The sequence below is a fragment of the Plecotus auritus genome, assembly GCF_963455305.1.
Source record: "Plecotus auritus genome assembly, chromosome: 4".
Classification (NCBI taxonomy): Eukaryota; Metazoa; Chordata; class Mammalia; order Chiroptera; family Vespertilionidae; genus Plecotus; species Plecotus auritus.
Genome location: NC_137775.1, coordinates 141956471 through 141969048, shown reverse-complemented (window position 1 = coordinate 141969048; position 12578 = coordinate 141956471). Strand labels below are relative to the sequence as shown.

Below are 12578 nucleotides of genomic sequence, written 5' to 3'. Positions count from 1 at the left end.
TCCTATATAATAAAAGCGTAATATGCAAATAGACCTAACAACAGAATGACCAGTAAGTGGGAGGGTGGGGCCAGTGAGCAGGCAGCGCCAGGCCAGCCAAGGCAAGTGCCAGTAGACAGATGGAGGGGATGGCGATGGGGCGGGGAGGCGGCAGTGACCAGTGAAGGTGGAGGGGCAATGGGGGGGTGGGGCCACGCCCGTGGCGCCGACCCCTGATTGACTGCCCAGTCGCCTCCTGCAGAGGGAGGCCAGCGGCAATGGCAGTGGCAGGGTGATGGGGGCGGCGCTGTTCCCTAATTGACCCACCTGGTTGCCTCCCACAGAGGGAGGCCAGACTGTGGCTTATGGGGAGCAGACCTAAGCTGTCAGTAGGACATCCCTTAAGGGCTTCTAGACTGTGAGAGGGCGCAGGCCAGGCTGAGAGACCCCCCTCTCCCCCCGCCAAGTGCACAAATTTTCGTGCACTGGGCCTCTAGGCCTATATAATAAAAGCCTAATATACTAAGTGCCTGATTGTCTGGTTGGCCATTCAACCAATCAAAGCGTAATATGCTAATGATATGCTAAGGCCACTCAACTGCTTACTATGATGTGCACTGACCACCAGGGGGCGGAGAGTCGACCGGTTGACCAGTCACTATGATGTGCATTGACCACCAGGGGGCAGACACTCTGGCTGGTAGGTTAGCTTGCTGCTGGGGTCCGGTGATCAGGACTGAGCAAGATGGGCTAGACCAGTGGTCGGCAAACTGCGGCTCTTTGGCCCCTTGAGTGTGGCTCTTCCACAAAATACCACATGTGGGTGCGCACGTACAGTGTGATTGAAACTTCATGGCCCATGCGCAGAAGTCGGTTTTTGGCTCTCAAAAGAAATTTCAATCATTGTACTGTTGATATTTGGCTCTGTTGACTAACGAGTTTGCCGACCACTGGGCTAGACACACCCTGGAGACCTCCTGTGGTCACTCCCCGGCTGGCCAACCTCCCGCGTTCCTCTCTGGCCCTAATTGTGCACCAGGGGGAGGGGGATCTCTTGGCCTGGCCTGTGCTCTCTCGCAATCTGGGACCCCTAGGGGGATGTCGGAGAGCCGGTTTCAGCCTGATCCTGCAGGCCAGGCCGAGGGACCCCACTTGTGCACAAATTCATGCACCGGGCCTCTAGTAGAATAATATTGATGGTAATAACATTTGAAATCCTTTTCTCCTGATACCCATTAGATCCCTCATTGTCCTCCTTCAGATGTTGCTCAAATGCCACCTGATTAGAGTGGCTTTTTCTTCACCTACCTACCTTTCCTCCTCATTCCCTACTCTGCCCTACTTACTTCTTAGCATTTACTATTGCCAGATACATCACATACTGTTTTGTTTATAGTTTAGTTTTTGTATTCCTCCTTTTAAGGCCCAGCTTTGGTTTCTTTAAAAAAATACTTTTTATTGATTATAGTATTACAGATATCTCCCATCCCCCCTTATACCCACTGCCTCCCAGCCCCTATCCACCCACCCCTGTGTCGTTGGGCTATGCATATCCTATATAATAAAAGGCTAATATGCAAACAGACCGAACAGCGATACAACCGGAACAACTGAACAACCGGTCACGATGACATGTGCTGACCACCAGGGGGTGTGTGCAGAACATGGTGGGCATCGGCAGTAGAACGCCGAACATGGTGGGCATCAGCTGTGGCAGGATGGTGGAGCAGGTGAGCGGGGGCACCAGACCAAGGCAGGGTGCCAGTTGCTGTCATTGGGGTGAGCCTCTGGTGATTACTGAAAATTCTTTTCTCCCACGAGCCGCGGTCCTGCCTGACGCTCGCATTGGCTGCCAGCACGGCCACACTCACACCTGCTGCTAGCACCCAGCGCCAGCCCTGATCACCCCTCAGGGCTTCTCCACCTTCCCCTGCTCCTGAGGGGCAGTTGGGCCCGGCAGCCACTGCTCGCATCCACTGCCAGCGACGGCCCTGCTCGCACCCGCTGCTGGTACTGGAGCCACCAATTGCATCTGCTGCCGGCAGCCAGCACTGGCCCCAATTGTTCGACGCCGACCCCAATAGCTCTGCGCCGTCAGCGGGTGTGAGCAGGGTTGGCGCTGTCAGTGTGTAGGAATGGCTGCAGCAGGAGTGGGGCTGCTGGCAGACAGGGGACCAGGAGCTGTGGTGGGAGGGGCCAGCGGGGGGTGCAGAGGATGGGCCAAAACCCACCCCTATGCCCACTGCAACCTCGAGGCCCACAGTTCCTTTCAAGGTGCATGAATTCGTGCACTGGGCCCCTACTAAGTATATAAGTTCTTCGGTTTATCTCTTCTCATCCCCCCGACAGCTTTGGTTTCCGATTACTGATCAATAGAGCCTTGTCATAGTAGGTGCTCAACAAATATTTTTCGTTACATGAGTGCAAGTTGTTATTTCTATTTCCTTTTTTTCCGATCCAAACAAATAAAAAAAGAGAGGAAATAAAAAAGAATCATGCACACAGTTTGAATCCTGCTGTTTGGGGATTTTTAAGTTTGTTTTTATTTGTGTGTTTGGTTTTTACTGTCACTATTCTTTGCTCTATCAGTTGATAGTTGATTTCACCTGGGGCAACTCTTTCCTTCCTAAACACAGTTTCTCCTGGTCTCAGGTGATACAAGAGAGACTGCATTTGTCTGAAAAGTTACAGCAATTATGTCACCGATGTAACTGTCTGACCACAGCCTTGCAGTCAGTGTTGGTGATTATAACAGCACATGTCTTTCACCTAGCCTTCATCCATTAGCATACTCTTAACTGCAAACTTGTATCACACCTTGGCTTTATATCATTTCCCTGTTCTGCTCTTAGCAGCATCAGAATCAAACTTGAATTCTGAATCTGTTTTTTCAGGAAGCTTAATAATCTACTTGTATCTTACAGTAGCTTTTATACACAAGAAAGGTAAATTGGGGAATTGTTTTGACAGGTTGTCATAGGCTATGGTTATGCAGGTTGACTTGAGGGAGCAGGAGCGGGGGTCAGATCCAGCCTGGAGCCCACTCCCAGGCTGGCAAAGCTAATAGGTCTGCAGAGAAGGGGGTTCATATTCTAAGTATTCCCAGGCTCCCTATGTTCTGGGAGACACTGGTCAAGTGGACAGTCAATGCAGTACAATTTTCTACACCTGCTGTATCTGTCATGCTGTGGATGTATTATCAATGCTCAGAATCATAACCTGAGGACACACAATTTCACCAATTTAGCAATCTTTTGTTTAAATTGAGATCTGGCTTTATTTGTAAGTATAAAAGACTGCATACAACTTACAGAGCTCTGACCATGTGTAAGGACTGTGGGAAATCAGTCTTTACAAGAACAAACTCAGTGATATAGTTATGATTATTCTCCTTTGCAGCTGAGGGAAGGTTGTGGGTGGAAGTGGAAGCCCAGAGAGCTGAAGGAACTTGTCCAAAGGCATGTGGTTAGTGAGGGAGTATGAGTTTTGGACCCAGGTGAGTGTGACTCCAAAGTCTAAGCAGTTCAGTATGCTGCTCTCTAATTTTGCCACTCAACTATGGTCCAATGGCTTGCAGCAGCAGCGGCAGCATCTAAGTCCTGGCCCAGACTTCCTTCTGCATTTTATTAAGGTCCCCAGGTTATCTCCTACTCCACTTGGTTAACATTTTCACTTTTAAGAAGATGGAAACTGATCCAGGATGGGGGCCATGTCCCGGTTTTCTCTATGAAGGCTGGTAGGTTGAATTAGATTCCTGGAACTGATTCTGGAATAGGTTAGAATCTGTTTCACCCAGTATTCCTCTTGGTTCCAAGTGTGCTCCACACGGGGAACTCTTAGAACTAAGAGAACAAGCCCGATTCTCTTTTGTGTAGAATTCAGAGCAATCCCTTGGAAAGTTCAGTGAGAAACCCAATTATGGGGATTCAATTTACAGAAGAAAGTCCCTCCTGTCTCTGGGATCCTGTCACTTCTGCAGAGTGCCAAGTTCAGGGAAGGGTCAGGCACCTAGGGAGGGAACAAAGAGGAGGGAAGGCTCACTCAGCCAGACAGATGTCCTCTGAGGGATGCGATGGTTCCTCTGCATACAAGGTGAGGAAGTCAGTCACACGGACACAAATGCCAGATCTATGGTAAGAGAGAAGCACATTTTCCCCCTAAACTGTACCTAATTTTACTTCCCATTTCCACAGTGAGTTTTCAGCCAAAGTTGCATGGTCAAATTACCCAAAAGAGCGGATTCTTCCTGGGAGTTGTCCATTTCTCCTAATTGTCTAAAGGCACTCTGGGGCCTGGGAGACCAAAGCGAAGGCTCCCTTCTCTCACCTCTGCTGCCTTTGAGATTGCAACTGCCCTGAGATGTGCCCAGAGGTTCCATCCTTTAATGGAAATCAGCCTAGGTTTTGATCCTGAAAATTTCACTATTTCTGCTTATTCTCAGAGCTATTCCTGCTTTTCAGTCAGTAATAGCCCACGGCCATTGCAGCAGACACTGGGACATTAAGAAAAAAAAAAATAGCAGTTAATGGTTTCTACAGATCATCCTATTTTTTTCCCTGTCTTCTACTATCAACCAATAAAAAGTGTCTATAGGTATAAGTAAAAACAAAACAAAATAGACACACACACAAAAACAGAAGCCACCAACTTTCTGCCATTGGCCCCTCATTGTACAGTTGCAGGCTTTCTATCAGGGTTTCCAGATGGTCGCTCTCACCATAGGGTTATATGAAGACCTCATTACTACACTGCTCAGCTGTTGATAGGCAGGGACTCAGGTCAGAGTTCCAGGTCAAATCTCCCACTTTGGGTCTCAACATTCATTTGGCCACTAAAGATGAGGCTCATATGAACTCTCTCTCCATGTGCTCTGCCATAAGCCATCTGGGAGATCCTGCCTGGTCACGTAATCTGCACAGACCCAAGTTCCCTGCCTGTGAAGTGAGAAATCTGAACTGTTTGATCTCTGTGGCTTTAGGACATTTGGTTCTCTGTTCTTGCTTTTAGCTCTACTTGAGGCAAGTAGGCACAGCTACATTTTGTGGGAAGGAATGGGGAAAGGATAAGAAATAATTACTGAGGATGATGAAATTTTATCCATTCCAGGACTGGCTCTGCAACCACACAGGCCTTCTGGCCCCACCTCTGAAACTGATGGGCAAACCACCTAGTAATCCTGTTTCTACTTTTGCATTGGTACACTCAAGTCAAAGACGTCACTGCATGCAGCTATACATAAAGCACTGGGCCCTTTCCCTTTTGATAAGCCAACTATCTGCCCTTCTCTGGAGCCCAGGGAATGGCCTCTTCTCCACAATCAAAATCATTCCTCAGCCCAGGTGGGTGGCTGCCCCTCTGTGCTTGTCCCGTCCTTGGTGGCCGCACTGAGTGTGCTTCACACAGATGTTCTCAGGAAGACGGTGTGGCCTATATGTGCCCCTGGGTACATCCTCTGGAGGAGGATAATCATTTGCACCCCTCTGGGAATGTCTTCTCTGTGAAGAAATGCCATGTAGATACAATCATGGCTTGTTTTTCTTGGTAAGGGAACTGCCTGTTATGGTCCTGGCTTGTAAAGTCTTGCAGTAAAGACAGCATGGCCTTTATATTGCCCTGGCCTCTAAGATTATATTCCCAGAGAACCAGTGTCCACTATCATTTGCATAAAACACCATTCCATCTCTACTTCTTTTATGCCCAGCTTTGTGTCTGCTGAAGGTTCCTGAACTGGATGTGTCACTTTCTCTCTGGGCCTCTCAGAATCAGGCCTGCAGTTCTAACAGACTGAATTGGCATTGAAACCTCCAGCATGGCTCATGTGCTCTGCCCTCTGCCTGGACAGCCAGGGCAGGTTGCTGGCAGGTACTCAGAAGTCCTTGAGTAACACATTTTTCCTGAATGACTTCTACCCAGGTGTATGGCAAACGCGTGCTTTCATAGCAAACTTGCTCCTAACTAATTGCTTCAAGTCCCTGTATCCCTATGGGAGATATGAGAAATCTTTACCTCATATGGCTAAGAATAGAGCAATTATCTAGTAAATACTTTACTTCTATAATTAATTATGCACACCATATATAGTATGAATAAGACTTCTACCTCCAAAACACAAAATATGTCTTGTGAACTAATTCCAAATAGTTGAGCCACCCGCTCCAAGAATGATTATATATTTAAATTTGAAAATAGTTTCTACTCTATCAGTGATTTTGAATCTCTAAATAGTTATTTTGCTTCTTTCTAAGTGTGGACACGTGATTTAAGAGGGGATTTGTAATTTTACTGCATTTTTTTTTTATCATAGTTAACCATCCATCACCAGTCACACTTTCAGCTTCATTTAGAATGGAGGTTTCCATTTGAAAGTATTTGAAAAAAAAAAAAAAAAGGGTATTTCAAAGCACATGTAGAAAATGCAGCAGACTTGAGTGGAACTCAATGATTTTCTTTAGCATTTTGATTATATAGGCCTATGAGTTCAGATGAATCAAAGTAAAAATGAAAGTCAGCAGGTATGATGAAATCAACCGAAACCACCGCAACGCTTGGTCGGAGCCCAAAAAAATTGTTTCTTTCTCTGAGACTGGGGGACCTAATTCAAGAGACAGCTTCTGGGACTGTCATCACTCAACAGCTCAAACAGAGAGAGACATTTTTCAATAATGGATTTGGATTTTTAAACTGTAGCTTTGCACAGACTTCAGTAAATGACAGTAAGTTAATTTCCACAAACAACAGATAAATGCACTATACCACTTTTTAAATGATAAAAACTAGACTTTATTCCCCAAATAATTCATGTTGTATAGATAAACGGACGTGAGTGGGTGTGAGGGGTGCTGGCATAAAACCCAAGTGACATTTTTTAAAACCAATCTGATCAGCAATTGACTCATGGAAGACAGTGGAATCAGGGAAACAAGCCTGCCCTGTGTGGAGAGAGCCGCTCATGCTCTCTGCAGTCATTCCTCCTGGAGCCTCCTGGAGGCTGCAAGGATGTGCAGAAATTTGTTGTGCAAATGACATTTTAAAAGATATACTTTGTTCATTTGTAAACAAAGGCTAATATTTACCTTACGCACCTCAGGGGTGAGGTGCTTTCTATTCAAGGAAATCATACATTTGTAAATACTGGAAAATGCTATGATGTGGAGCATTCATCATTAGTGTATCCATGTTAGAGCATCCTTAAAGTGAAGGTGGGCATTAAAACTGCTGACTGCTATCTGGCAATTCAGGTACGAGGTATAACATTCTCAGCTGTCTGCAGAAAAGGAAGTCTCTCTTTCTTTCTGTCTGTCTCTCTCTCTTTCAGACACAAAAATATTCTACTAATTACAATTAAATATTGGCTGTGCTTTTATTTTCACGGAGTATCAGGTAAAACACATAAAATCTCTGAAGCTAAGCACTATGAGAATACTGAAACCGTGTAGTGTCTACGAATCAGATAGCTCTTTGTCTTATCAACTGTCCTCAAAATGCCTATAAGAACAAAAGCCTTGGGAAAGAAATGCAAATGTGCTGCCCATCATACTTTACCTGTCCTCTCTTCCTAAATATAAAGTCTACCTGAAATATACTGGTTATCACTTCTTTCTTAATTATCAGTTGCAATAATTTTACATTGCAAAATCTAATATTAAATCATAAAACATTTTGTGTTTTTCAATATTTTTCATGCGTATTTCTTAAAATGTGGTTTGAACTTCTTTATTCTTTTTATCAGAAAAAATTTTTAATTTAATTTTTATTATTATTTTAACATTCATATTATTTTGTACTAGTTTCAGGTGTATGGCATAGTGGTTAGACAATTATATACTTTACAGAATGTTCCCCCTGAAATTTCCAGTACCCACCTGGTACCATACATGTAAAGTACCATACTGTACTTTACATCCCCATGACTATTTTGTAACTACCAATCTGTACTTCTCAATCCCGTCACCTTTTTCACCCAGTCCTCCAACCTCCCTACCCCCAAAGCATGGATGGACCTAGAGTCAGAGAAAGACAAACACTGCGTGGTTACCACTTATATGTGGAATCTAAGTAACAATATAAATGAACAAATAAAACAGAAATGGACTCATAGATATAATGAACTTCTTTTTCTTATCCCCTAGAGTACCTAGTAAAATGCTAGAAAAATAGCAGACACATAATAAATTATTTCTGAGGAGTGATTTAATTGATTAAGAGAAAACAAGCTACTCAACTGGTAATATACTCCCACATATACTATTTAATGTAGCTATCACCTTCACTTTAAGAATGGTAACAAAAGTTTGCAGAAGTGGGGTTTTTATAACTATACTGAGTTAATCAGTTACTTAATGGAAACCTTTTCCTAATTCAAAGCTAACTTCAGAATTAGAACTGATAAGTGTGAAATATTTTACCTATATATATTAATCAGTAACTGTGACATAAAGAAAATTATTTTCATTAGATAACATGTAAGAACCTGCCTGTTTTATTTATTATTATTATTTTTTATTGACTTTAGAGAGAGAGGAAGGGAAAGAGGGGGGAAGGAAAGATAGGGGGAGAGAGAGAGAGAGAGAGAGAGAGAGAGAGAGAGAGAGAGAGAGAGAGAGAGAGAGAGAGAGAGAGATGAGAGAAAAACAATGAATCATTTGCCTCCCACATACGCCCTGCCCGGAGATTGAACCTGCAACCTAGTCATGTGCCCTGACTGGGAATTGAACCTTGACCCTTCAGTGCATGGAATGATGTTCCAACCAACTGAGCCAGATGGGCCAGGGCTGAGAGTGAAACTATACTCCATCTCTCAAAATTCCTATTTAAAAATACAGATTTATTATTATTTTATGTCAATACTTTTTCTTAAACAGTTGAAACTAAATTCCTTATTGCACAGTTCTACTAAGCCAGACTAGACAAATGAAATATTGTTGCTTAATAAATGCATGATAAAGCTCTTTTGACCAGTCCCCATTTTATATGTAGTTCTTTCATTTTCTCCATGTAAGAAGAGAAAAATCAGTACCAACTCCATCTCTCTTCTGTATCAGGAATACTGCCTTGCTTAATTGCTGACAGCCTCAATTTACTAAGTAGTAAACAGTTTAACATGAATCATTACATTCCTTCAGACACCTTTATGAGTGGCTGCAATAGTTTATTGCACCTAGTAGGTCTGATTCTCCCTTGCTTTATGGACGTGGTGATAATATTCCATCTCACAGAATGCTTTGCTAGGAGGGATCTTTATGGCCTCCCCAGGAGGAGCTGGGACGCAAGTGGTATTCTCATTGACACAGCCAAGCAAATGGGGAGTTTGCCTGAGATGTCCTGGCAAGTCAGTTATTCAGGGAACAGATCTAGGTCTCCTGATTCCTCACACACAATCACAAACACATAGAATTCCCAGGGGACAGACAGGAAGAGGGGAAATGACATGCAGGATGCTCCTTGCAGAATCCTCATAGCAAAATGTCACCATTTTCCTCTGACAGCACGTGAAGCACACTGAAGAGTATAAGACAACATAAAATCCTAATGGTGCCCTAATTAGGTGGGGTCATCATTCTAACTCCCAGCCTCCCACAGTCAAAGCCAGCAGGCCCCAATTCCTCTCTGTGGTGCCGAATCCAAAAAGCTAGACATAGCGACAGAAAACATCTTTGGCTTGCAAGGGACTATCAAGCTCTGAAGATGATGAAATTTGATAGCAATAATGTCAAGCTTTACATGACCATAATCCAAGTTTACAGTGATACATGAAACCATAATGCTACTATTTATATCACCATCAACCCAGTTTATGGTGCTATCAATAGTCCTGCTAATGGCATTTAACAGCAGCACTCAGTGGAATCACAGCTGTTGAGTGCCACTTTTATGCTATTAGCATCATCGCTATTTACATATCACCATAAACTTAGGTAGTCAAAGTTGTTAGATATGAATGTACAAGGAAGATGGGTATCCACATTTTATGTCCCGATTTAGGCTCCTTGTACTGAAGACTTTATGGCTGTCTCCTCCTCAATGTGTTAGGTTCTATCTAGCTATTTGCACTGTCGGATGTTTCTGTAGGAGTTAGAGAAGAGCAGTCTGTTTTCTGCCACGCTCTGATTTTCTGGGAAACACTATATAAAATTGCCAAGAAAGTGAAAGCCCCAGCTGCTGGGCAAACTTACTGTCTCCTTGGCAGCGCAGGGGACCAACACTCAGTTTCGCTTCTGAGCCTTGCCGGTCCGTGTCTCCAACCACCACCTGGTTCACCGGCAGGTGATCTTTGTACGATAAGAAACCAGCGTCCTTCCTCCTGAATCACATGGAAAGAGAAAAGGATCAGGAGGCTGAGTCAGAAACATGCATTTTCTGATCACCATATAGGTTGTATAATAATTGAACACATTCCGATAAATGTTCAGAAGTTCACGAAGTAGAACCACCGTAAAAGAGTTGTTTTCTCTCTTCCATTGGTTGGTGTTGCAGTGCATTGCTCAGAAGCAACTGTGACATTTTCACCTTCTGGAAAATAGAAGTGACACCCCAGTTTCCAGAGTCACAACCAAAATGCTGCATGTTATTCTGGGTCGAGAGCAGAGGACCATGCTGATTGAAGAATACACACCAAGTGCTGAGCATACAGGCAGAGTTTGCTGTTGTCATGGAATCAAATGGTCAACAAAGTCAACCTTATCTCTTACATACTACATAAAACAAAAATCCATTTAAAACAAAGCACTGCTTGGTCTACTTAATTGCTTTTAAGGCGTTCTTTCCTGCTGTGCATTAGCTAAATAAGGGACATGTTTTTTGTCCCTTTATCTCTTCTTGTTTATTTTAACAACTAAGTTTATGGAAAGTTTCCAACACAGAGCTGGTGCCCACTAAGTATCTATTTCCATTATAATGAGGAGTGAAGCTTCAGTTTGGTTTTTCTCTTAGATTCCTCCTCCTGTTTACTGTATACTTACCTTGTTTCAGGTCTCCTAACTCTACCCCATACCCTCCCTAAATTAGGGAAGAGAACAAGGCTAGTTGCAAAGTACTGATTCTGGGATGGAACACAGACATCCAGGAGACATTCTTGGGAATGGACCCCAGGTAAATTATGTACAGCACAGGTTTCATTCACCTTACTAGGAAATCCCTGCCCCTACATCCTGTTTGGTGCTGCTGAGGTTGAGGGATCCCCTCATTTAGGGCTGGATGGATGGTAGGTACAAATTAGTATAAAGTCATTCCAAAAATTTACCTTTTCCAATGCTTTATTGCACTGTTCAGTCTGCATGCAAATACGATTTTGAAATTGTACATACAGCTGATCACAAAAAATTAATTTTGGATAGAAGAATGAAAGATAGTTCAATAATTAGGTTACATATTCACCATTTACATTTCTTGGTAAATAGTGCAGAGAATTGAGGTGAACCAACTTGGAAGCCTGCCCTTTATATGCTATGCAGTTAGGAGCTGTTATTTATCCCTTTGACCTTCTAGAATGTCAGAGAATACACACTCCCTCATGTATCAGTACACACAGAAACCCAGGAAAGAGTCACAGAATTTAGCCAGTGGGCCTCAAACAAATGTATTTTACAGTGTCTTAGGTATTTCATTGCTTTAAAATTTCCAAAATAAAGGTTATTTAAAAAAAATTGTTTACCAGCCCTAACTAGTGTAGCTCAGTTGGTTGGAACATCGTCTCATACACCAAGAGGTGGTGGGTTCAATTCCTGGTCAGGGCACATACCTCAGCTGTGGGTTTGATCCCTGGGAGGCAACCTATCAATGTTAATCTCTCACATTGGTTTCTCTCCCTTCCTCTCTCTCTCTATAAAAACAAAACAAAACAAAAAACCTTGTTAAAAAATTGTATATCAAATCATAAGACCACCCAGAAAGCACTGTGATTCTTACTGACACTGTAGCTAAAATGACCAGATGTCAAATATCTTAGAATCTTTTGCAAACCCAACTTCTTTTATTTAAACTTCCATAAATTAAAATCATGTCAGAGAAGGAACAAAGCCTTTGACTTTAAATAAGATACTTAATGCTTCCTGAAGGGACTAAACAAATGAACATACCTTTAACAACATACTGTAATCTGACAACCGACTAGAAATAATGTTGTGTACTCACTCCTATGGAAGTTCAGGCTGAGATTCTCTACAAGTTCATTATCACTAAGAATTACATGACTCTAAACCAGAGCTTCAAAAAAAAAGTCCTGAGAACCATTTATCTTGTTGCCCCTACTCTTATGGCCCATGAGCTAAGCATGATTTTTACATTTTAAAAGGTTGAAAAAAATCAAAAGCAGAATAATATTTTGTCATGTGAAAACTGCATGAAATTGAAAGTCAATGTCCATAAAAATGTTTTAATGAAATATAGCCACAACATACATCATCAACATGCCTCCTGTTGAGTACTTGTGACACAGATCATATGGCTCTCAAATCCTAAAATGTTTATTATCTGTATCTTCATAGAAAAAGGTTGTCAACTCCTGCTCTAAATAACCACTCTCTATCTCATTCCTTTGGAGATTTATTGAGCAAATATTACACAAATATTCCACTAACTATCGTGGTAGGAAACTGTCATAT

General features: G+C 42.8%; 1 protein-coding gene across 1 annotated transcript in view; it reads right to left on the bottom strand.

Annotated features, from left to right (window-relative positions):
* Positions 1-12578, bottom strand: part of CNTNAP2 (contactin associated protein 2) — a 1915008-nt gene that overhangs the window by 320199 nt on the left and 1582231 nt on the right. The window contains exon 15 of the mRNA XM_080666270.1: positions 10152-10279. Within this exon, the coding sequence (XP_080522396.1) occupies positions 10152-10279 (128 nt within the window). The remainder of the gene's footprint in view (positions 1-10151; positions 10280-12578) is intronic.